The sequence below is a fragment of the Megalobrama amblycephala genome, linkage group LG8 (genome assembly GCF_018812025.1).
Source record: "Megalobrama amblycephala isolate DHTTF-2021 linkage group LG8, ASM1881202v1, whole genome shotgun sequence".
NCBI classification, from domain to species: domain Eukaryota; kingdom Metazoa; phylum Chordata; class Actinopteri; order Cypriniformes; family Xenocyprididae; genus Megalobrama; species Megalobrama amblycephala.
The window spans coordinates 21,142,955-21,170,505 of NC_063051.1; the positions used below are offsets into that span (position 1 = coordinate 21,142,955).

The 27,551-nt window shown below is 35.4% G+C and overlaps 1 protein-coding gene across 7 annotated transcripts in view; it reads left to right on the forward strand.

Annotated features, from left to right (window-relative positions):
- The window catches only part of lrp8 (low density lipoprotein receptor-related protein 8, apolipoprotein e receptor), a 187,534-nt gene that overhangs the window by 72,474 nt on the left and 87,509 nt on the right, over nt 1–27,551 (forward strand). For 4 of the 7 annotated variants that reach the window (XM_048200027.1, XM_048200021.1, XM_048200025.1 and 1 more), the window contains exon 3: nt 11,425–11,556. In XM_048200027.1, coding sequence (XP_048055984.1) covers nt 11,425–11,556 — 132 coding nt within the window. The remainder of the gene's footprint in view (nt 1–11,424; nt 11,557–27,551) is intronic. The other 3 variants (XM_048200028.1, XM_048200023.1, XM_048200026.1) reach the window with 1 other exon arrangement.

Below are 27,551 nucleotides of genomic sequence, written 5' to 3' on the forward strand. Positions count from 1 at the left end.
ACTAGCTGTCTTCTTCTTCTTCTTCTCTATTTGAATTCCAGCAGTGTAGAAACTGCTAAGTGTATTGCTGCCCTCCACAGGTCAAAGTTTGAACTAATTGTTATATACTATTGAACTAGCATATTGCATATAAAAATTAGTTCAAACTTTGGCCTGTGGAGGGCAGTAATACGCTTAGCAGTGTCTACACTGCTGGAATTCAAATAGAGAAGAAGAAGAAGAGAGCTAGTTCAAGATGAGCATTTCTGGTTAAAACTTATATAATTTGCAATTTTTTTCAGAAAATGAGCGCTGGTTTCACTAGATAAGACCCTTATCTCTCATCTGGGATCGTTTTGAACAATTTGAAGCTGCAGTGAAACTAATTTTGACCCTCAACCATTTGGTGCCCATTCAAGTCTACTAGAAGGAGAAAAAAAAAGTTTTCATCAAAAACTTTAATTTCTTTTCGACTGAAGAAAGAAAGACATGGACATCTTGGATGACATGGGGGTAAGTAAATTATCAGGAAAAGTTTATTTAAAAGTGAACTAATCCTTTAAAACACTCTTGTGTGTGGGACTAATTTTTTACGCATCTTATCCCAAGCCTCCGTTGCTAATTCCAAAACGTCATTTCAGAACTAGTAATGAAGGCTTGAGCCTTGATAGCAGAATAATACCATTGATACAGTTATTAATGCAGTTAGAGAGTCAGAGAGAGAGAATAAGCAGCATATGTGAATTAGCCTACCTGATCTGTGCGTCTCTAACGCGGCAGTGTCTCTACTAATAGCGAAGCTATAAGTCTATCTCAAGAACCGCACAGTTGTTACCTCGCTGGTGAGTCATGTATCCTAAGTTGCTAAACTATTTTACTGATTAATTCGTCAGAGCAGCACTGACCAAACGTTTCTGTGCGTTTCGTGTCCGGTCCGGACTATACAGTATGTGTGTACGTTTGAAAGAGAGAGAGCGAGAGAGAGTATGCGCTTTCAGGACACAATAAAACATATTTTGTGGCAAAAACCATGACAATAATTTGTCGTTTTCATGCTATTGTTTACAATATTTATTTTACAATATTTATTTTTCTTGATCGGTGTCATTGTGATTTTGGTTCTTTTGCGGTTGCAGGCTGTAAGGACCTGAAAATCTGGCGAAGTGATATGGAACTGTAATGCAGTATTTTTCCCTGAAAATAATTGCACATCTTAGAACGTTGGTCAACTAATCAGATTTGAGCATTCAACAGCCCCATAATATAATTAAGTAATAATAAGATAATAGGTATGTTATATCAAAATAACATTGCACATGGAGCAATTCACACAAAGCTGTGCTATTTAGATCTGGTTCATGTTGAAGTGCAGTTAACAAGTTATTTATTGTCATTATGTTCTAGCTCTTTAAATATCATCATATATGTCTAAAGGGTTGTAGTTTGTCTGGTAAAACATGAGCTTATTGATGCAATACAATCAATCTGCTGTTTTATTCCAATCGTTACTCATAGTCAGAAGCTTCTGTATATATTTAGTTTATATGTAGTCACATTTCAATTAAGTTTTGTAATATTGTAGTGCAGTGTGTCAGGTATTGTAAAGTATTGCAGTGTGTCAAGTTGTAACTTATGCACATGGTGATATGAACGGCATGTAAAAATAAAAAAATGTTTTTGTAGATATATTAAAAAATGAAAATATTATTTTGTCACCTATAAAATATTTAGGGCATGTTTTTTTTTTCCCAAAAGTATAATCCCACTAAATTAACATGCAAACTTGACAGACCTAATCATATTTTATCTCCAGGTCTCCACTGTTTCCCACTCCTAACACATGAAATTAAGGATGTATTCTGTTGCAGTCACTTTCCTTGGTGTTTTCTGGATGTGCTGGTCGGCATTTGATGTTTTGTTCTGTGTGTGTTTGAAAGCAATTTTCTTTTTGTGGTTTCAGACTGCCTTGTCTAGGTCTTCTCACATCTGCACTCTTTGTAGTCAATTTGCTGCATGTGAACTGACCAATATTACATTCAACCAGCTGTCTTTACATAGTACCACATGGGGTGGTGTTTTTCCTCCCCCATTTCCCATATTTCTGCTACTGTACGGTTTCAGTAGATTCCCTTGACACTTGTATCTTGTTCTCTTTCTCTTACACATGCTCACGTGTAGGAATATGACTGGTCTCAGCATGCAAGAGACCTTTACAATGCTTTTCACCTTTCACAGTTTGTGTGTGCTACATAAGTATAGGTTACTAAACAAGTAGAGTCTCAAACAGTGCTGTGATAATACAGGCAGTAAATCTTACAGAACCAGGTTAACTGTAGTGGGAGGAAATGTACTAATGTGTGAATTGTACATTGTCGTGTATATGTTTATCTTATTGTTTATTTATATTATATATGTGTTCACAAGACTTCTGGGTATTGGAGATTGCAGACTAGAGTTTTTGCTTCAAAATTATGTAAAAATTATCCTGCCTACTCCTTCATATAAAACAATAGAGAGATTTAAATTTTGAAAAGACACTTTTTGTCAAGAAACACAGTATGCGTGGAGGCGTGAATCATCATGAATAATGGGTCATTTACACCTGAGAAGACAAAAGAATCGCATAATGAGTTGTAATGACTTGCATAATAATGAGGCCTTTCAGTCAGGTAGGCTGTGAAAAAACGCTCTGTGATCATGTCTCAAGCTCATCATGGTGTAAATCAAACATACAGAAAAAACAGCAATACTGTGAAATATTATTACAATTTAAAATAATGGTATTCTATTATATTCTTTAAAATATAATGTATTCTGTGATGCAAAGTGTCTGAACAATTATGTTATCTCTGTGGCATTTCATATAGGCATTTATCTTAAAAGCATGCACATTTGGAGAAATATTGATGGATTCTCATGTTTATGTCAATTTTCTATACAGAGGAGTAATATTTATTCAATATTTATTGTCATCACTGTGAACGCTAGATACTGTGTTTTCAATTCATACTTGCAGCGGGAGGGCGCTCTGTGCACCTTTAGTCCACAAATGCGTCCTAACGAAGAATAGGCCATGTGACAATCCAGGAACTAATCGAACTAACAGAGGCTTCCAGAGATCGCTAACTATGGCTATGTAAAACACTTTTGAAAACAATAAATACACGATTGCGACGATGTATGCATGCATTGTCTCAGAATTTGCATCTGAATAGCGCTAGCTTCATGGGCGTGGACTCCAGAGTGTTAAAGTTACAAGATTTCATCTGTTACAAGAGAGACTGAAACAGACAAGTAAAGAAAGAAATGGAACCCTCCAGAAAAAGGTGACCCACTGAGGCACCTCTCTTCACAGACTCCATTTACGATTATGACCTGTCCATGTTTATAGCCCTGCTCAAGATGGCACTGCGATTGCCTGATCCTATAATAGGTGGGCTCCCTTATCTCAAACGAGTTCTCAGAACCACATAAACCACAGCCAGTCAATCACAGCACCTTTTTCAAACAGCATGCTACAGTCCTCTGATCTGGTATAACTGATTTATTTCTTCCAGCTGCCCAGACTATTGAATTTTACATCAAAATTAACGAGCATTAGACCAGCGAAGAGTGACTAGAACTTTATAAATGACTTTCGCTTCAAAAAAATGTTAAAGTGTTAACCACCTTCAGTCTTTGTTGTGTTACCTCAAAGTAAACAAATAAAGCAGTGAAGTGCATAGCTCATAGTGTTTAAATAGCTCTTTAGACCATTTGAAGAGAATGAATGACAATTTCCCATCTGCTTCATTGCTTTTTAAAATTGTGTTGGTAATTCGTCAGTTATCAGGAAACTAAAGGTGTCAAGCGTGTTTAGACTGCAGTTCTCTGTGAAGTCTTGGAAGAAATGGTTTGTGAAAATTGAAGGACGCTGACCTTGCACTGCAGTTGTGTCCTGTGCAGACTGCCCGCTCTGTGTAGTGCTTGCAGCGGACACAAAGAGGTCATCTACCGCTAACCATCAAAGATCAGCAGTCCGTCAGTAATCAGTGTGGTCTTTCGAGCATGGGACCTTGGGAATGTCATGGCTTTGCCTGCTTGTGCAGTAAACTCACACACACACATTTCTTGCTTGTTTCTACACACTAATACGCAGGGGAACTTCCTGGAATCGAGTGTGTATTAAAGTGTCAGCAGGGAAATAGAGAAAAATAACATTTGCACAGTGACAGGCCTGATGTGTATATATGTGATACGTGATGATTGTTTTATGTCAGAGCGTGTGTGCTCTTTGTTTGCACAGCCCGTTGTGTTTTTGTTTTTTTTTTTTTTTTTTTGGCTCACAAATCATGGGAATGTACATTCAATCTCTGATTATGTATGTGTGCCTACTATGAGTATCTGCATAATGAAGTATTTGCTGCTTGTAATACATACCATCTTTTAATCGGCACATCTCATGAGTGGGTGCTTAAAGATGCATGTCTGCATTGGCAGTCCTGCAGGAAAATTAGTAAAACCATCACTTAAGCTCGCCAGTTTTCTCAAACCAAAACAACCCCACCCATGTCACACATCAGCTTCCTTCCACCCTCCAAGTCAGCAACATCTGGCAGTTTTGCTGCTGTGGATAATTTTAAGCAATTGCCTTAAAGTGTGGTATTTCTTTGTGTCTAGTGCAGTATTTGAGTAAATGTAATTAGTTACGGTACTATCGTTTTGGCTGTAGTTGTACTGAGTATCAAAGATATCAGCAACTTTTACAACAAAAACAAGTAAATGTACTTTTTACTCCAATACATTTTATGATGAGTAATGCAATTACATTACATTTTGCATGGCACCTAACTTTTTCTGCAGCCATTTGTTTCTGCTATAAAGAAGCAATATCACCATCTAAGGGCATTTAACGTACTATATCTTGTGCGTTTTGCCTTTACTCACCCAAAAATTGTCAGTAAGGCTACTTTATGTGTATGTGAATGCATTAGCAGGTAGTTGCTGAATCGCAGGTGTTTGATTTAGGAGATGAGGTCATGACTGCAGACCTTTTTGAAGGATATTGGTTTAGTTATGACCTTTTTGTGGACTTTAACTTAACTGAGGCTTGAGAGTTTGTAGATGTTTAAGAGGCTATGATTTATTGCAATATTTTATGATGATTTTAGAAAATAAATACAGACACACTAAGATTTTTACTCAAGCCATATTGGAATTGGTGACATGTAACTTGTAATGGAGTCATTTTCACTGTAAGGTATCTGTATTTTTTGGTTGTGGGATAAGAAAGAATGCTTTATACATTAAAATATATATAATATATAATTATATAATTTGGTTTAACTTGCTGAAAATTCTTACTATTGTACTAGGGGTGGGATAAAAAAAAAAATCGATCCATCGATGCATCGCGATTCTCTCTAACGATTCTGGATCGATTCTGAGAATTTCTGAGCTTAGTTTTTTTTTTTCAGATGCGTGATGTTTGCTTTGGAAACACCCAGATTCCACTTGATTCCAATTCCTCACACACATACACCACTCGAATCTTCCGTAAAATAATCTTTCATAAAGTTCGGAAAGGTTGAAGCGAATTACAATGACGTTCGAAGGCTTCATTTAACAGGATGCGTTGTGAGAGACGCGCACTTTGTTTGATGTTGCTGTGCGCGGTCTTGCCCGTCGGTATTTTCCTTACAAATGATCTACGAAGGCGTCATTTATGTTGTTTGGAATGCACAATATATTATATATAATATGAAGAGTTTGGTTCCAAAACGCTATAAATCCATTTTGATTAATTTGAGTAAAAATGTGTTTTCTTTACCAAGAAAGTGGCAAGAGGAAAACCACTATTTTCTGTTTCAAACTTCACATAGCATCTATGGTTACAATAACATTAAAAAATTCAAATCTAGATTTTGATTTTCAAAGATTTATTATAAAAACAGATTATTTTTTTCCCCAAAATTCAATAAATCCATGACACGTTTTTTTTTTTTTTTTTTTTTTTCCCAAAATGCAATTAATGCATTGAATCAATTAAAAGTTATTTTTCATATTGAAAATACACAACAAAGTAAGTTGATTCACATATATGACAGCCTCTGAACTTGGTCAATACTAATCGTATATACAGGCATTTGACTAAAAATACATTCAGTCATTGCTCCCAAAATGAATTCAACGAGTCATCTTGTTAATGCTATAAATTATGTCTTCATTTGTCACTACCGATTAAAGAGTATCTGGCGCCACCGCACAGTTAAAATAAACACATTTGCCGAGTACACTGGAATTGACTGCTACTACCCAGGGGCGTTGCTATACTGGTGTGACAAAGTAAAATATAGCTGATAAATCCTTGTCTGACAGTGCAGATTTTGGCAATCATGTTTTATTTATTTATTTATTTATTTATTTATTTGACAGGGACAATTTACATTAATTAACATTGCTGTAAATGCGCTAGAATTAGCCAAAAAAATATTTTTCATCCATAGTCTCTGGACAGTTGTTAAAAAGTGTCTCCCTAACAAAAAAAACCAATTAAGATTAAAAGGTTAAGAACAGAGCAAACATAAACGAGCAGTGAAAAACACAGCTATACATTAAAGCCTGTAGATAAATACAGTGTAGAGACAGTAAAGATACAATTACAACATATTAAAACAAATTCAGACAGTTCCACTCCTGGGATGCTGTAACCGAAAAGACACTCTGACTGAATGCACTTTTGCGGAGAGGAACAATACAATCTCCCCTTGCTGACCCTCTAGTTACCCGATGTGTGGTACTTCTTATGTTCACAAACTGGCTGAGTGGAGGCGATGACAGACCATGGATGATTTTGTAAATCAGACAAAGGTTTGAGTATTTGATGACATTTTCCCAACTTAAAAGATGATGCTTTTGTAATATGTTGCAGTGGTGATGTCTTTGTGGGGGTTTTTTATCCAGTATTTTAATTGTCTGCTTGTACAATGATTCTATAGGTTTTAGTGTTGTTTTGTTAGCCTGTGACCATGTGGTTAAGCAGTAAGTTATATGGGACATGACCATAGAATGCATGAACATTTTGGCTGCCTGTGATCTTATGAACCGAAAATTTGAAATAGTGAATTTGGCACGATTGCAGACTTTCTTAACATGTGATTTAAATGTAAGTTTCAACTCTATTAACACCCCAAGATATTTATATTTAGGCACAACTTGTACTTTTTTGTTGTTTTCAGATGTTTAAAATCAAAACTAGCAAAGCCATATTTGAGAATTAATCATTCTTGGTCAAACGGCTTTTAAAAACTGTTCATGATTCAGTTTTGGGGACCATGACAGAAGTTTGATGCTGTGTGGAACAAGCAACAGCCGGCATTTTTCCTTCTCCCGAGTGCCTTATCTTCTTCATCTCCTCACGTAAATGATTAGATTTTGATGGCTTACGTTTCTTACCCACTGCAGAAACCACCACAGGTTCATCAATGCTGTCAGAATTATTCATTTTTCTGTTTTTGTTGATCACAAAGTACAAAGTAGATAAGGAAAACTAGGATGCCGGGCACTGCCATTACTGTTTACAATGCGTGGAATGGTGCGCTGTGATTGGTTGAGCGGATATATCGCGTTCTGCGGAGAAAGGAAACTGGCGTTTGTCGCGTTTTGGAAAGAAAGGGAGAAAACATGACAGAATAACATGGTGGATGTCGCATTTTTTGTACCAACCAGATACAATACAGATTTTGGCGGAAACTTTTTTTTTTTTTTTTTTTAAATGGCGTTTATCACGTTTTGGAACCAATATTGGTTATTGGTATCAGCCAAAATTTCCATAGTATTTTGTGGAGTCAACCTACGACTGGCTTACTTTAACACTGAACAAAATTACACACCTCACCTTCAAAAAAAATTATATTATGTTCAGCTTGAAAGGAATGAAGGGTGTGAGAAGGTCAAGCTTTGTCCTTGAGATAAGGCTAGTGAAGGATCTTTGGTAATTAAGTGCTGCTCATGGCTCACTAACCACCTCTCTCTGTAGTCTTCAGAGGTGTTCAACCCATAACATAGTGGCTCTGGTTCCAGAGGAAGATAAGGGGCTGGGGAACATGGCCCCTATGATGTGTGAGTTGGTAAATCTCTAGGCTTGTTTCAGTGTAAGGTAGCTTGTCTAGAAAGATAGGGGAGACTTAGACGAAATCCTCTTGTCCTGATGGGAGGCAAGGGCCTGGGATTTGATCACTGTTGCAGAGAAGAATTTCACAGAATATCTCTTTCTTTCTGATCTGTTGCAACTCAGTGACTGTTGGACAATTTTCTGCTCTCTTTTGGCTGGTTTCTTGATTGCCTTTTATCTGTTTATCTATCTATCTATATATATATATATTTTCCCAATGTAATTTTAGTATTATTTATATTTATATTCTATTATGGTATTTATTAATATATTGAATTAACTGAAAATTTTAAAATAAAAGCTTCCACGTTAATTGTAATTTTAGTAATTTTGTTATGTGCTTTAGCATTTTTGTTTTAGTTTTTTTAAAAATTTATAAATTTAGCTTTAATTCTTAGTTTTAGAAATTTTAGTACTTTGTATAATATTTATATTTTTTCATCTTTTTTTCAATTAACATTTTTTTTTTAATTAATAACTAATCTATATTAGATTTTGATCGGTGAGTGTAAACTATTAGACTTTTTTATAGATTTGTTTGTCTGTTATTTGTCTTGTTAAAAGGGAACTATTACGCAAAATTCACTTTTTTTTTTTTTCATTTTTGAACATTTATGTGTCCATGGTGACGGAATCTGCCCTATTAGCTTAGCTCCTCCCCTGAGTGAGCTGTACACGGTCCACCATTTTTATCTCATCACCAAAACATCTAACAGCAGCATTCAAGTAAGAAATGTATTTTTAGTAAAGCTACTACAGTTATTCAGTCAAGAGCAGTGAGTGATTTTCTGTTTTTCTTTTGTTTTTTGTTTTATATTAACAGCATATACACCAGTATAAACAGTATATTATATTGCTGTCACTTTAATTAACAGATCTAATATACACGTGATTTCTTTCCCTGCTGTTTGTTCACAGATATAACCAACTGTGTTTATGTTAACATTGTGTGTTTTAGACATAACCTTGTGTTTATTTGACAGTTTAAATACAATAAGACGTGTAAGAGAGCTTAGTTTAATACTCGCGGGACGCACCGCCTGACAGCTAGCCTCAGAAAACCATATATTAGAAGTTTAAACTGATATGGCTTTAAAATGCATGAAAAAATAAACTTTCCTGATGATGAAGAACTGCAATGTCACATGAGCATGACCACAATAGAAAGCAGTTTTTGGTAGAGTATCCAAGGCAAGAGCTGTAAAGGTACAGCACTATTCTGGATAGCGGTGGGCAGCAGCTCATTTGCATTTAAAGATACATGCACGAAAACAGCATGTTTTTGCTTGCATTCAAAAATGGCCATTTATAACATGGCTTAACCCTTAAATGCATGACTGTTTCGCCAATCATTCTTACATATTTGGGTCTTTATCGACCCGGATCTATATCTAACAAGGAAGGATCTATACCTGTCGTGATAATATAAAACTCCTCTGATATTAGAGTAACAATTACAGAAGAATAAAATAAATCGTATTTTGTTACCTTTTGGAGCTTGAAAGGGCTCCGTTTGAGCAGATGTTTTATGCCATCATCACTGTCCTCGTCAGAGCTCATTTCCCAGTAAATTCAGCAAATAATGGGCTAGTTTTATGTTTGAGGTCACGAATATGAGCCCATTCGCGATCTCAAACATAATCTCAGAACTATATAATTTTCAACATCTTCAAAATCAATATTTCGATCGCTAACAGCTTCACCAGATCCATCCAGTGACAGTTACAGTCATATTTGATTGCCTTCGGTACTTGCTCTGCAGTAAATCGCTGAGCCATTTCATGTTTCTCTTATTATTTCATTTTCTGTCTAAATGAGTCGTCACTTCAGCATTGTGTATCAGACATTGCCACCTTGTGGAATAAAGGTGAATTGCACTTATTCTGTCATCTAAGATTCAATTATTGTGGTTCAGAAAAAATATATGTACACTCATACACACCTCGGGTCGTTTGCGACCCTATACAATTTTTACAAAAAATGAATACAAAAATAGGCATTCTTTTATAATTTTATGATTTTTTTTTCTTGTTATATTCTTTATAATGAATTGATTGAGGAATAACAAGAAGGTTGATGTCTAACTTTAAAAAATGAATGAGGAGGAGGGTAGTGAATGACGTCCCGGGTCACTAAAGACCCGAGGTATGCATTTAAGGGTTAATAAAGGATTTCTGAGTTCATTCTGAGTACCCGTGAGACTTACATTACATCTTGTAAAAAGGGGCATAATAGGTCCCCTTTAAATAAATGTTGACATTTGAAAAGTCAATGTACTGTAATTGACCATATTAATGTTGTTAATGCCCTTTCTATTGTGCACAGCCGATTTGGTGCACATTTTTATCAGGATGAAATAACTTTCTCAGCCTCTGAAACAAATTTCATCTCTCATTTTTATCTGATAACACAAATACCTCTCATTTTTCTTAGTTTGGCTCCATTCTGTATGTAACCTCCACTTTCTGTGATCCAATTTGTTGCCCATAGTTTATGGGCATGTAGTGAGTATGATGGTCCAGCTGATTGATTTACTGTAGGCATATTGATTGCTAGGAAAAAAAAACAGAACTAATATTTGGCATACAAGAATAGTACACCCACCCAGACCAGGCACTGCAAGTGTTCAATTGATGCACATGATAAAATCCGAACGTGTGTTAAATCACTGTGTCCTCTCTGACTGATAAAGCTCTTATTGGTCTCCCTCCCAGAGAGCTGACATCATCAATCGCTCTCCCTTCAGGCTCTTTTACCCCTGCAACAAATTGAATGGACTTAAAGCAAAGCACTCTTTATCCTGACACATACACAAACGAAAGTAAGGGTTCATAAATTCAGTGAGGTGTACCTGGGCCTTTGTAAATGCTCCCGATGGATCCGTGTGTTCAATTCACTCAAACTCTCTTCCCAATTAAACTATAAACGCAAAAAGAAGAAATGACAGAGACACACGGTGAACATCATGCTTGCTGTTCGTTGTTTGAATCTAAAGAGTCTTTTACTGCTCAAGATTTCTGAACCAGAGCAGTTGTTATTAGTCAGTCTACCATTGTTTCTCAAGTGATCCAATTTTGTCTCGGCGTCTCCTGCAGACTAGATTTAGTAGTGTGGTGGTTTGTTTCATTGTTGTTGAAAAAAGTCATTCCACCTTCCATTTAAGCTTGACATGTGAAAAAGCAGGTACATCCGAACTGACCTTTGACTTCAAATAGACTCTGGTTTGCACCAAAACCTCTTGTGTAAATGTGTATGCCCCTGTACTTACCTTCCTTTTTTTTTTTTTTGAACAGCAAAAAAGACATGTGCTACAACAGACTTTGCATGTAAGAATGGGCAGTGTGTCCCGGCTCGATGGAGGTGTGACGGAGAACCGGAGTGTCCAGACGGTTCGGATGAAGCAGACTCCACCTGCAGTGAGTACAGTGAGTGTATGAGTATTTGTGTTTTTATTATGTTGATTCTGGGTATTTTATAAAAATATAAGCATGTAAACCTATAGGGCAATTTCATCTGAAACTGAACATCACTGTAACTAATTTCAGTGCCTTAGAAAAAAAATGCTATTGATGAACAAAAGATTTTATTTAAATGTTAAAGTTAGAGTACCAATCAAAGGTTTGAGGTCAGTGTGATTTTATTTGAAAGAAATGAATACTTTTATTCAGCAAGGATGCATTTAATTGATCAAAAGTGACTGTTCATTTGAACTTTCTATTTGTCAAAGAAAATTTATTTTTACACAAAATATAAAGCAGTTCAACAGTTTTCAACATTGATAATGATAATAATAATGTATTTTGAGCATCAAGTCAGCTTATTAGACACTGAAGCCTGGAGTAATAGTTGCTGAAATATAACTTTTTCTTTAAAGAGTCTTCTTTCAAAAATGTTAAAAAATATTGCCAAAGTATTGTAAATATAAATATTAACTAATCAGTTAGAGAAGTGTTATGTAGCCTTAAATTATTTCTTCATTCAGCGAGCAGTATTTAAAGGTTTTCAAAGTAATTATTCAAGTAAATAGTCAGTGATTAAAAACAAACAAATAAATAAATTAAGAGCAGCAAGTTGTTTTCTCTTTCTCAATTTTTTCTCTATATTGGTGTTTGATTAATTTTAAATAACAATGTATAGCAGAGGGTCTATTAGGATGCAGTGCACAGATCTGATATTTTGACACTTTATTTTGAATCAAAATGTTATCTTGAAAAAGTGAAAGGAAAATTCAGCCTTATAGCAGTGTTTGTTGGCAAATAATTCTTCTGCATGCATTATTGCTCATTTATTTTAAAATTGGTTGTTTTAATAACATAATTTGGAATTCACCCTAAAGGTTTCTACTTTCAAAGGTGTGAATACTCAGATTACTGCATATATCCTTATATTTAGACAGTCTTCTTTGTTGTTGTAAACCTATTTGTCATGCACATAAACCAAAATAATGCTTGTGGAGTTTTGACCATTTTTTTTGCATGCATGCATCCAGTTCTTTTTAGTTTGTTTTTCTACCAAGGATTGCCTGTGGCTGTTTGGCAGTCTCAATAATTGTTATTTTAAGCTGTGGACTGAGCCTTTCTCTCTGCCCATGTGATGTGATTTTGCCGTTGGCTGAATTAGACTCCAGCTGCTAATTGGCAGCAGTAACGCTCACTCCCCTCGGCATATTCACTCACTTGCGTACTAGTAATTGATATTGTCCACTCAGATCACGAGCAAATCACATTTTTACACATATTCCTTGTGCTCTGATTCAGTTGTTACTTCATTACTGAGTTAGGAGCAGTTTCTGGCTCACTTTTCTTTCTTTCCCGAAATCCGAAGGAAAGTGGAGCTTCCAGTTCAATGATCGCAAGATCAGATCGAAAACTCAATCTACTGTGATTTGGCTATGTTTTTTTTCTTCTGGCTACAGTATCCTGGAGAGGAAGGGAGAAGGGAGACCTAGGCTATGTTTGGAAATGTATACTACAATGCTATATATTATGCTCACTGTGTACATTTTCTGTATGCGTAGAATATCCAAATGACTTATGTTCAGTATGCAACAGTGCAAACTGTGCTCAATACTGTATCTCACAATCCAATGCATTTACCTTGAGCTTCCCTTGTGAATTTTATAATCTTCTTTTTATATATATCTAAAAAAAAAAAAAAAAAAAAAAAAAAAATATATATATATATATATATATATATATATATATATATATATATATATATATATTTTTTTTTTTTTTTTTTTTTTTTTTCAGATTGCCAATACCTATGACTTTTTTTTGTTTATTTTTTTTTTTACACAAAATGGAATTAAAAATAGTAGATGATCATGTATGCACAATATATAAATATCATATATAAATATAAAGAGATTTTTAAAATATTTTTTGTATTGATTGATATTGGATTTTTGATTAATTCTAATTTCCCCAGTGTTTACATTTATATTACATTGCCATCATTTCACACTCACTTTAATGTTAATCTTAAAGAAGTAGTTCACTTTAAAATGAAAATTATCCCAAGCTTAATTCAAGCCATGCTAGATATGACTTTCTTCTTTCTGATGAACAAAATTGGAGTTATAATAAATATCCTGACTTTTCCTGCAGTTCCCGGATGTGAAATGTTGAATATCCTGCCGAATTTGATCCACTGAAAATGTGGAAGTGAATTTGTAAACAGAAATAAAGTGGACTAAAAATTGCTAGTCGAATTTTATTGGTTGTATTTTTAAACAGAATGAATATTTTGGAAGTGAAATCTGAAAGGTGAATATAAATTAATGAATTTTTAGTAATGAAAATGTGTGCGAAATATTTTTAATTGAAATATTCACAGCTTAAATATACGACCATGTTGAATTTCAGCCCATAAAAATGCAAGCCTTAAAAATACAATGCATCTAAATGCAAGCTAATGTAATGCATTTTTTTTTTTCAGTTAGTGCAATTCAACAAGCTTTTTATTTCAAAAACATTTGGCATTAATTTACTTCCATATGAGGATGAATAAAGCTTGGGGTAATTTTCACTAATCCTTTAAAACACTATAAATTGAATATCTGTTAAATTTAAAATGAATATCCACTGTGCTTTATAATGTGATGTCTTAATTCACCTACACTTTAAATAAAAAAAAAAAACCAATTGATTTTAGTTTTTAATATTTTAATTTATTTTTATTATTATAAAATGTTAACATCAGACATTTATCAGTTGTTTACCACAGCATGAAAATATTTATCGGCTTTTGGGTATTGGCCAGAATCAGAGCATCCCTAAAAAAATAATTAAATTAAATTTTAAAAAAAAGTTATTTCGCATGAAGCTGCTTTGAAACAATTACAAATTGTAAAAAGCGCTATATAAATAAATTTGACTTGACTTGACTTGACTTGAAATATGACAACAATGGAGCATACTACTTTCTTTCTTTTTTTTTTTTTTTTTTTTTTTTTCGCGTTTTGTCCCAACATTCTTCATTATTTGGTTACATCCTTCTGCCTCTCTACTTCAGTATGTTCATGTTCCAGATGTCTCTAAAAAATGAAGTGGAATGATAATGACAGCTGTGCCATAAAGGGATGCAGGTTGTGCTAGTTTCTAAGCTCCCACCCACAGAGACCATCACTATATGATGGACAGGTGTGAAATTCTGTGTGTTCTGTGACATTGTCTCAAGTATTCTGAGGATTCCACCACCAAATTATTTGTTGCAGAAACTATTTTTGCTTGATTTGCTTGTTAATGTCCATCCATATCAGCCTACATGAATGTCTAAATACGAATTAAATGCATTGAGGTAAAGGAACTCGTATGGCTTTGAGACATACACAAAAATACATATGTATTCCCACTAGTCCAAGGTCAAAGCTTGCTGCATTTCCCAATATCCCTTTGTCTGTGTTAGATTGTTTTTCACAATTGCTCTTAGTTTTGTTCGATGGCCTCTACAGAGGTTCTCCTATCAGAACAAAGTCACACGGAGTCACATGGATCATAGTTCTTCACAGCTTCTTTACACAAATCTCTCTTTGTGCTTCGAATAGGTCTAGATTCCCCAACAGTAGCCTCCCTCTGGTAATGCAGAGTATAAGTACTGTCATGCCACTAAAGCAGACTATCATGTTGTGCTCAACCTGGTAATATTAAGTGAGTAATATTGAAAAATGACCCAGGCTCTGTGGTTTCTCAGTATGGAATATCTTGATCAATGGGAACAGCGGGGCAATCATTATAGTTGCATTAAAAAGTAATAAACAGGAGCATGTGGACATGACTCAGGTGCTTGTACAAAACCGAATTTGGGATCATATGCTGGCATTATTATGAAAAATGAGATGGGTACCTTGCCTTGATTGGGTGGTAATTAATCAGCTTGATGAAGTGTGTGCTTGTGTGTATTCCAGAGACACATTTACAGGTGTGTGTGTGTGAGAGAGAGAGAAATTTGAGGTTGGATGAAGGGTCATTTCTTGGCCACTCCAGCTGTTGTGAAACGGATTTGCATATACTGTAGGGTCCCTGGTCAAACTGTTTGCCTTTTATTGTTAAACTTTCTTTATACAGATCTTGACAAGAAACCATTATAGTGAATTATAAGGAGCAAGTCTTTTATGCTCACCAAGGCTTCATTTATATAATCAAATACAGTAAAAACCGTAATATTGTAAATTATTATAAAAATGTTAAAATAAAAAAACTGTAAAATTGTAAATTATTCCTGTGATAAAGCTAAATTTTCAGCAGCCATTACTTCAGTCTTCAGTGTCACATGATCCTTCAGAAATCATTCTATGATGGTTTGGTGCTCAAGAAACATTTTATATTTTATCACAGTTAAAGACAATTGTACTGCTTAGTGTTTAATATTCTTGTGGAAACTGTGATATGTTTTTCAGGATTCTTTGATGAATAGACAGTTCAAAAGAACAGCATTTAAAATGAATTAAAATGTTATTTATTTTTAAATAAAAAACCACATAGCAATGCCCTTTCAACCACCCAGAGTACCCTTGTAACCACATAGCAGCATGTTAAGAAAATGTTAAAAATGTAGTTGTATTTCTTGATATGCTTTGAAAAGATTGGATATTCAAACAAGTTACATTTTACATTCTGTACTGGAACTTAGCATTTGAGTGCTGCACACCTATCCGCGTTGATTGTGCAAGGGTGGTTTTCCTACAGGGGTTCAAGCTGCAGGGTTGCTGAATGACTAAAGAAAGTTATCAGCAAGATGGTAGAAAACTGTACATTTCTTGTCTATTACCACCCACTGCTACTTATACCAATGACGGAAATAAGCGCAGTTATAATAGCAAAATATGTGGGAGGGCGTTGCTAAAGTGTGAAGGTATTGTATTGCAATGGGTAGCACTTCAAAGTTAATACAGAATCAAAACTAGTTAGCACATCATTTGTAATGAAAGAGTTTAATGACAATATCTGGTTATGGTTACACTTAAAATAGTAACGAAATAGATGTATGAGATGATAAAATAATATACCATTAATCGTACCCAGCATATATGTAAAATGTTTCCAGAGGGATAGAAAGAGAGAAAGAAAGTGTAGAGGGAAAGAGTCAAAGAAAAGAGGAAGCAAAGAGAGAGTGCCCAAAGAAAGAGAAGAGCTAGAGCAAACAAGAGGCAGAGCAACAGTTACAATCTTCTTTTATCCCTTCTTTGACCATCTGACTGAAACCCAAATGTGAGACATTCAAACTGACCAATCAGAATATTAAAACTTCCCCTTCTGTACTAAAGGTGTGACCATTCATAAGGCCCCGGTATACTTCAAACGAAATCGAAGAACGAACTGATGTGACGTCATTTCGAACAAAATCAGGCCAAAACGAAGTTCGTTTTGTGTTCTTTTTGAACGTTCGAAACGGCTTGCCAAAGCGAACTTTCAGGAAAAGTTCGCTCCAGCTGCAAAACACCTTCGTACTACCATTGGTCAGTGACGGTAACGTAACAGGAGGTGTGCGCTGAGGCTCCGCCTTCACTCACGTGGGCCGCGTCTTTGACTCATTTAGTGTGTTTGAGTTCCTCGAGGTAAGAGCTCCGTGGGTGAAAACATGAACACACTGGATAGTCGCTTTATAGTACAAAATGAAGTGCTTGTAAAAAAAAAAAAAAGACTAGGCACTAACACTGTTTTTCATGTTTGATGCTGTAAAGCTGCTTGATTTTAAGCAATCTATTGAATAAAGTGCTATATGAAGACGTGACGTGACTGGAGTGCTAATTTGCAGAGCTCGTGCTAACATACCCATGTTGTTATGATCAGGGGCCGTATTCACAAAACATCTTAAGGCTAAAAGTAGGTCCTAACTTGCCGATTTAGGAGAAACTCTTAAAAATAATGGGCGTGTCAGTCCTAATTTTAGGAGTCCTACATTTTTGCTCTAAGAGTATTTCACAAAGCATTTTAGCGCTAAAACTAGCTCCTAAATCTGTGAAACGTTAGGAGTAGTCAAGAGGACTCCTAAGTCTCTAAGACCAAATCACAAATAGTCCTAATCCACCCAAAGACACTGTATACCATTGAGGCAATAGCGATTGAGCCTTGGGTGCTGAACTTTCTTTATAAATACAATACATTTTGATTTATAGATCTGAATCTACAATGCCAAAAAAAAAAATCTTTAACAAATAAATAAATATTGTCTGATTACCTGTGGCAGTGGTTTTACAATTAACTGTATATACTAGTTTAATTAGTGACACTTAGCCTATTTTAAAACCTTTATGGCAACAATGGCAACATTTTGTTTTGACTTCTTTATTAAAAAATATTTATTTGAATAGGGCAACATTTGTATTTAAAAACCTTTACAGTATTTCTATGATTAAATCGCTGACTCCTCCCCCATCAGCCAATCACTGTGTGTTTACTCCATAGCAACGAGGTCAACCCCGCCCTTACTCTTAGCTTAAGACTTCAGTCTATTCCTTAGTAAAAGTTTGTCTCAGCAGCTTTGTGAATTGGTTTTAAGAGAAAACTCTTAGCTAAGAACTTTTACTGCTATTTAGGAAAACTCTTAGTGGTAAGATAAAATGTTTTGTGAATACGGCCCCAGATGCTTTTCTTATGCTTTCTATAATAAATGCTTGCTGTTTTCTCATTTTTGTTGTTTATTTTGTTACTGAGAAGAAAGTGCACGGCACATATTTACATATTCATCTATCCGTCACTCTCAGCAGTGTGGGCGGCGTCAGATGTTCGTTTACAGTATATCGCTGGTCACGCGTTTCGAACTTCGTTTTACCCCTAAAAGAAGAGCGAAAAAGAACTTTGTTTGAAGTATACCGGGGCCTATAGACCCCCGATGTACACACATTTTGGCCTGTAGGCCTTGATCACTATCAGCACCTTTGTGCCTTCCAAATTGCCTTTGTAGCAAGAGGAAGGGGGTTGAAAAGCAAACGTCTTTGTTAATTTTAAAAAATATCTTTGGATATTTTCAATCTTACAATTGAATCCAGAGAAACAAAGACAGACTGCCTTAGGCAATGACATTGGAGTGTAATTGGCTTCCAGGTGAGCAAATAAAAATATATCTCTAAACCTTCTTTTCCAAAAAAACACACAAGTATAGAAAACCTTCAACATGCTTGCAAGAACTCTGTTTCTGTCACAATCTCCTCATTCAAGGTCAGACGATGGCAATATTTTTTTAGTTGCACTCAAAGATGTAATCATGTGTCGCTGTGAATGTGATGTAACCTTCTCTCCTCCATCAGTCTCACATTCTGTGTTGACTAATTTGCAATTAACTTCTTACCTTTATGTTGCTATCTGAAAAGTGTCCATCTCCAGGACTGATTTCAAATGAACAAGAACATGAGTCTGATTGGATTAATTCTTCCTTAGAAATTGGTTGGTGTTTTTTTCCCCTCCCCCAAATACTGTTGGATTTAAATTAAGGAAAATGAGGTAGATATTGCATCAGGTGCTTTTGTAATAAAACAAAACTGAGACTGAAATGCATGTCAAGTTATGTAGGGATTCTTCTCTGCCCCAATGTTTGCCCTAACTTGACAAAGGCTTCAATCAACTCTGATAATCAAACAGGCACACCTGGTTCTATGTGACATGTGGAGATCCAATGGCCAATCAGCTTCCTTGTTCCTTCCAGGTTGCACTATGTGCCCACAACCAATAGTATCCATTCATTTTGATCTCACATCAAACCTCTTCTCATCTGATAGATTTCCATTCTTTATTTAACAATAATGAATACATTTTTTTCCTTAGAATTTCAAGTTTAACTTAACAATGCATTGTGTGCAGAGAAAAAGACTATGTTTGCATGTAAGCTTCTAAATGTACACATCTTTTGCTTCAGCATATATCACTTCTAAAGTGAATAAAACCAGTAATTACTGCATCAGCCATTTAATGAAATTAATAGACAGATTCACAGATTGCGATGACATGTTTTAACGGTCATCAGCATCGTAAATTTTGCAACGTTTTTATATATTTTCTTTTAATTTTTTTTTTTTCAAATGTATGTATATTTATAAAACTATACTTAGTATTATATTACCTTTGCATCAAATTACAAAAAACGCTGCTAGGTAACGCTGCTGTGAGGGTGTTTCTAATACAGTGGCTATGGGAGTGATGGTACAGTTGACATCTTTCTCTCATCCGACTGCCATTATGAATCTCTCTCCATTTTTTTTTTTTATCTTTTTGAAAGTTGTGAAAACACTGTTGTTGAGTTTTTCTTTTGCTATTTGAGCAAATGGGAACACAAAAAATATATTTAATGTATTCTCTCATTCACCGCTATGGAATTTTACCCAACTATGAAGACTTCTGCTTCTGAGAAACCCGGAAATGTGAAAAGTGTCTATTTGGATTTAATTGGATAGCTCTGTTTAAAATTAGAACAGTAGTCTTCAAAACATTTGTTAATGTACATGTGATGTTATATTACATGGGATTTTACTCGTTCTTGATGATTGAATTGGTTTAATCACTGACCTCCTGAGTTCCTTTCCTTTAGCTTTTTAGATTAGCTTAATAAATGTAACAGCTAATTTCTCATTGTGAATTAAAGTCACTTGACTTTGTAAGCTAAAACACAACAATTTTGCCAGTAAAGCCTTAAACAGACATTACAGTGGATTTAGAAGACTAGTTTTATTTCATTATGTCTGACTTATGCATCAGCAAATTCTTCAGTGTGTTTTTATACTGAGAATGAATTCACTTTTTATGTGTTATTTAATTTGTTATGCGTAAAAATGTCTTTGTGGAGGTTTTTGTCAGTTTCATTGACTCTACTAGTGTTGCTTTTATATTGACAAGTTTAGCCAGAAAACAAAGACCTGGGCCTTTTATAACCTTGCACAGGAGTTTTCCTACATAATTATTTTAAATATTATGGAGGGATCCAGTCAGATGCACCGGATGGGTTCAATTTCATGCTTCAGGCAGTGGTTCCCTGAAGTAATTTCCCATGTGGCCACACTCCAGGAGCACTGCTGCAGCCCAAGAGCAAGCCCTAGTTTCCCGGCCAAGCACTCCATTCCCGGCTGCCAGAGCACAGGCATCAGCGCAGCCCGATTTCTTCTTAGTCACGCGGTTTGTGTTGCTGTTTTAATTTAGCGCCCATCAGTGCTGATTTTTCTCACTATCAGACTGAGCTCAAGCACCAAGAATCAACTGCTGACTACAGAAGGTGAAGCTGTTGAGCCAAGTTGTTGTTTTTTGTAATTATTTTTTAATTATTTATTTATTGATAGTGTTAGCAAGGACAGGAAACAGTTGGTAGGAAAAAAGAGGATGGGATCAGAAAGCACAGGCCAGAATCAGCACATATGTATGTAAATGATATACTGTATGTAGGTATATCATTTTTTTTTACAAGTTTGTTTATAGTTTTGTAACTCATTTATAATTATATATACATTTTTATTGATTTATTTTTTCTAAGGTTAACAACTTTTTTTTTTAATTCACAATATTCATGCAACTTAATTTTCAAAGATACAAATTATGTAATTTTTTGGAAGCTGAATTCAAAACCCACTTGACTCAGAAGTGTGCCAGTTTGAATAGTATAATATAGAGGAATAAACCAATTCAGCAAGCAATTAAGAAATACTCTTTGTCTAAAACAAAGGCACAATTACATATTAGAATAGCTCTTCAAACTCTCTTATATCTTATAATTAACTAATCAGCATTGCTCTTGTTTATGTTTTCCCAGACTGTCAGGCTAATTAGTGTTGAACTAAACCCATCAAAGACTGAGGCGTCTCATGAGAGCAGGTCATGTCAAAGTGACATTAACTGGCTGTGAAGCTCTCTGGGACTTTAAAGTGGGCTGCTCACATTGTGCAAGGGACTTTTTGGATTGGGTCAAGAAGCTTCATTCCCTGCAGGCACATTTAATTGGCCAAAGGCGTGGAAACATGGATTTACATATTGGGGGTACAGATATTGGGGGTCTGTACTTAATTGCATGGTCAGTGTGACAGGCCTGAATGTGTTTGTAGGTTTAAAGGTGATAAAGAGGATCTTTTCGTCGACTGAGAAACCAAAGACTGTTACTGAGTTTTTGAAATGAGCGCATGCGTAAGAACAACCCCCCTCCTTTCGAGAGAATGCCTCCCAAAACTCGTGCACGAGTATTGGAACACGAGTGTTTACCACCGGCATTCGCCGTGTCGTGTTAGTGGATTCATTATGTCGGACTCACCGCAGGTAACTCATAATCTGCAGTTGTTACTCCTGTCTCCGGACAAAAACATCGCATGTGGCGCCTGTGGAGTGTGGAAAGTTACTGGAGCGTGCAGCCGCGCTCGTCTCTCACAAGGAATGTCATGGCAGTGATTGACAAGGCAGAGGGCCAATCGTTTACGCGATGATCGCGTAAACGATTGGCTGATGTTTTTAAGGCCCTACCTCGTGTACAGATGATGTATATTAATATTATTCCTTTCAGTGCACCTAATAAATAGTCTTTTATCAGTTAGTAAAGACAGTTTCAGGTAATATTGCAAAAATGTATAAAACAAAACATCCTCTTTAGCACCTTTAAATGTCCTTTGTATGTGTGTATCTTGTAGGGAAAGATCATAAATAATTAAACATGTCACATTTACAAGTTTCTAAAAGCCAACAGAGGTCATAAGGAACAGGAAGCTGTTGACTTCCCTTGTAATCTCAAGAGAATAAACATCTTCAGTGTTTGCCTGTTGAACAACACCAATCATTCCTGGATTGATCAACATGATGGATGGATAGCTTGTTTAATTGTGTCCCACTGGACACGTTCTACAGAAAAAGATCAGTCTTAGACATCTGCCTTAGTAAAAATGCTCTCTGAACATCCTTTGTGTGATTCCATCAATTTCATTTTTACTCGTAATTAGTGACCCTTGATCTCACCAGTTCCCTATTGATCCGCCATCAGTGCTTTCAGCCTAGGTCTAGATCACCATTTCAAGTCTCTTTAGGTCTTAATGACCGTTTTGCACAGGGTTCCCATTGAATCAGCACTATGGTGTGAGTCAGTATGATGTATGTGACTAGATTTGAAAATCTCTTTGAAAATCTTTGTAGGAAATAGATTGGTGTAGAGTATGATACACAATGATTTCATATCTGAAAACATTTCATATTTTATAAAACTAGGTGGTCTGGAATAATGATGTTGCTGTTTAAAAATGATGTAAGATCGTTGTTGAATGAATAATCTGACTCTTTCGATCCCAAATGAGTTGTTGCATTGGAGTATTTTTCCATACGATCAAATACCATTATGTTCCCATATGAACCGCATCACATTTATACATAATGGCACAAAATTGCATTGTGAACTCTTGTAATAAGCATAATTCGCTCATTCTCACATTGTACAGATTTAAAAATAGATTTAAAAATGGGGAAACTATTACCTTAAAATATAATTCCGATTAAGTTTTATTAAAAAAATTAACAATCACATTCTTTGCACAGATCTGTGATACTTTTGCGTCTTTAAAAAAAACCAAAACATGATGCTAGTCGCTATTCACTGCCATATGTGCGAGTGGGGCATTTTTTTAAAAAAATATTATCCTTTTGTGGTCCAAAAAAGAAAGAAAGAAGCATACAGCATTAAAACAACACCAGGGTGAGTAAATTATGACTTAATTTTCATTTTGGGATCAGCTATCCCTTTAACTGCTAAATGACAGAATCCGATACAATTGACTCATAGTTTAACTTTTGCTTTATTGTTGAATTTTTTTTTTATTAACTTTTTTATTTGCTGTTTTATTTAAAATACATATATACAGTGTGTGTGTGTGTATATATATATATATATATATATATATATATATATATATATATATATATATATATATATATATATATATGAATAGGTTGGACACTAATAATGCATAAAAAAATAGAAAAACATAACATAACTGTAATATTCTCTAGTGGCTGTATTCGTTTTATCCATACATTACATTAATTCCATTGTTGTACATTGATGCTTCTAGGCACATTTCAGCTATTTTACATAACACAGATGGCTTGAAATGAGACAAATGTGAATGATAATTTGCTGGGTGAAAGGCTTTGTCTGAAGGCAGGTTTACAAAGCCAACATGTGTGTCCTTCACACGTTGCACAATGTTGTAAAAAGACTACATATATATATATATATATATATATATAATATATTAGGGATGCACCGAAATTTCGGTCACTGAAAATTATCGCCCAAAAATGGCATTTTCGGGTTTTGGCCAAAAGAGGAAAAACGGCCGAAAATATATGCCGCCCCGCCCTTCAGTGTTCAGTGTCCTCTCAGGTTTCACTCTCACTCTAGCAGTTATCACTGCACAGTGTGACGCTCCGCTCAACATTCTGCTCTATGCATATGCACTCCGCTTAGTTGCTAATTTTTGGTTTTGGCCGAATTTTCAATTTGATGCAACCCTTTATATATACACGCACATTTAATATTCTTCCAAACAACATCACGTTTTTTTAAAGACTGAAAATGTGAAAACAAGAATAATGTGTTCATCCTCCCACTCTGTCACTTGTCTATCTTTTTCTCTCTTTCATTCTTCATCCTTGTCTGTGAAAAAGCAGCATTGTGTTGCAGGCGAATTAAAGCGATCAGCCTTTCATAAGCAGCAGCTACCTTCATTTATAGTGTACTTCAGTATCAGTATTGCAGAAGATCCTTCAAGTTGGATGGCTCACCTGAGCGACCCATGCTGATAAATGTTCCATAACACATGTAGCAAATTAGTGCTCTTAAAGAGGCACCCCCTTTCATTAGCTCAGCCTTTGTTGTGTGAGTCACCCTTTGAGGGTTTCAAAAAAGACATAAAATGTTTCTATATATAATTGTGTGCATTTTTTATCGTTGAATCCACGCACTCTTGTCATGTGAATTACGAAACCTTATTTTCATGGTATAATTAGCTGAGCATGTTAAGGGTTTTTTTTTTTTTTTTATGTGAAAATACGTTCTCTTCCATTTTAATGTGTAGTGTCCTTGAATAGTATTACAATTGTGGCTCTGTAATAAAACTAATATTGATTTATTGCTAATTAATTCTTTAGTAAAGCAGAGATTTGCCCATCTCATGCTCCACTGTCTACATCCTCGGATCTGCACACGTTAATCCGAACCCATTGGCGATGTCCCAAATTTGGAATCCTATTTACATGCCCTCTGGCACAAGACAACAGGGTTCATTTGCTGTGATTTCAATAGCTGGGAATCTTCTATGTCTGGCTCGGTTCATAAAAGCGCTTGACCCGAACATACGGCCAGAAGTGACACTGCCTACAAACCTATATATTGGGGAACCGTCCAGTGGTTATGAAGCCAAGTTGAGTGCCAAACATTTGAAGTGATGCCATTTGACTTTCAAAACTGGCCTGCCACATTAATGATTCATGGGAGTGTTGTATGAATCTCGTGATTGCAACAGAGGAAAGATTGACTTGTTTTTCATGCATGTGGCTTGAAGTGCTGCTACATCACAATCAAAAAAATCTTCAAAAACAGTTTGTAAGGCACACACAAGGGCATCACAAATTTAACAAGCAGACATTATGAAAAGCTGATTGTTGAATGTTTCCATTTATATCCAAACATATGTTTTTGTTCTCTCATAGTGTTTTAAAAAAATAATTTGAGAACTCTGAAAGAAAAACATTATTTTGGAAAACCATAGAGATTTGCTTTCAGATCTCCTTTATTTGCATATAAGAATATATTAAATAGTGTGTTTGTCTTCTTGAAGCTATATTTAGTCATGAATTATTGAGTACATCCATAGGGCACTGTGCTATTTCCTTTGCTAATTTTCCTCCAGTTTTTTTTTTCCCCCTGCTGTTATGATTTCTAATTTCTTTTAAATGTGTCGTTTAAATGTCAGCTTGTTCAGAAACATCCCCCCAGTGCAATAATCCACTGTATTTCCTCTCTCATTGTTAAGATTACCTCCAGTGGGCCAAATCTGTAGAGACCCGCTTGAGAGCCAGAGAATGTGTAATTAAAGCAAGACCAAGACTATCGATTTACAGCTTATAGGATTCCTGTCATGTATTTGCCCTAGACATCAATTTAGGGTGTGTTTGTGTGTGCACACAGACAAAGGTGGTTTTGTTAGATTGCTGGCCAGTGTGTGTTAGCAGCTTAAACCCTCCCAGTCTGTCTCAGACACGTACAGTAGCATGTTTTTAGTACCCCGGTGCGTGTTTGGTGTGGAATGTGTGTTTAAGTGTCTCACCACAGGCTAATGAAGCTGTAAATGTGGTTCTGCCTGTGCATGTGTTTTAGCCTGCCATTTGTGCCGGATCAGCACATCTGCTAACCACACAGGCGTTATTAGTGGCATGTGATGCCCCCCTGCCCATTCGCATTTTTATCAGCATCTTTCTTTGTTTTTCTGCCTTTTTTTTTTTTTTAAGGGATATATTTATAGGCTTTTTATGCCTTTATTCAGAGAGGACAGTAGAGAGCAGACAGGAAAGTATTGGGTTGAGAGAGGGGGCAGGATCGGCAAAGGACCTCGAGACAGGAATTGAACTCTGCACTAACCACTAGGCTATCGTCGCCGACTCTGCCAATTTTTTTAAATAAAGTGCCAAGGTTGTACAATAGTACAGTGATGGCATCAGATGGTAATTAGAGATGCACAATACAAAATTTCTCCTCCGATACGGATAGCCAATTAGTCAGAATGATATCTTCATTAATCTACTGATACCAATACTGATAGTTTGATATTCTAAAAGGGAAAAAAACAAATCTCTCTCAACTAATGCTCTTAACTATACAGGGAATCCTCTTATTTGGTACATTACTATAATATTATTTATTATTATTTATTTTCAGATATAATTTAAATAAGGTTTTTATGATATCAACATTTTTGATACCATTTAAATTTCCTAATTCTTGACACCATTGTCAATATTACAAAAAACTAATACTAAGTATTAAAAAAAATTACGAACATTTAGGAAAACAAACTACAATAGAACAATGACACAGACCTACCTGAAAAACTTAAATCACTATAGGAAATACTACATAAATTCTATAAAGTCGTCAAATGTTACAAGTTACAATAGATTTCTCTTTTTTTTGTTGTGTGATATTAGACTGGGTAAACCCAGCAGCTTTTTGTTTACATTGAACATGGCGGCCACCGAAGCGCAGCAACCAGTTGATGCCGCTGTCGATGTTGTTTTAAAAGATTTCAAAGGCTACAAACCAATACAAACTAAATCTGTCTGGAGTTTTCGCGTCGCTCTGCAAAGTACGTCACCCGGATCATTGATCTGATTGGTTGAAGGACTATCCAATTGAGTGAATAATGCTCGTTGATCACGCCTCTTGTGCAGTAGAAAATACATAGCAGACTCCCCAGACCAATGTTCAATTTTAAATTGAGCTTGGTCTGGTGATAGCCAGACAAGTGTGATAGACAATGAAGACCGACTGCACGGATCCAACATACTCGTGTTCTTCTTTCTCAACTGTTTATGTTCACTTAAAAGGCAAAGACATGGTCACTTTGATAAATAAGTATGTCTGTTTAACCGTTTAAGCCTAATTAGTCTGAAAGAAACGCTCAGTTCAGTTCTCACACACTTTATGAGCAGCGGCTACATGTGCGCGTCTTTGATTGACCGATCGGTGCATCCCTTATGGTAATGGTTCTGTTTTTCAGTTTTTCAAAGCTGTGATATAATGTGACCTTTCACTCACTTATTTCCTTTTTATCTGCACAGTTATCTGTATTTTTATTTAAACTGCAATTATATTGTTTTAATATATATATTAAATATATAATATATATTACTATCACGTGTAAAGTGGGTTTTTTATGTTTTTGAAAGTTTTTGCTTACCATGGCTGAATT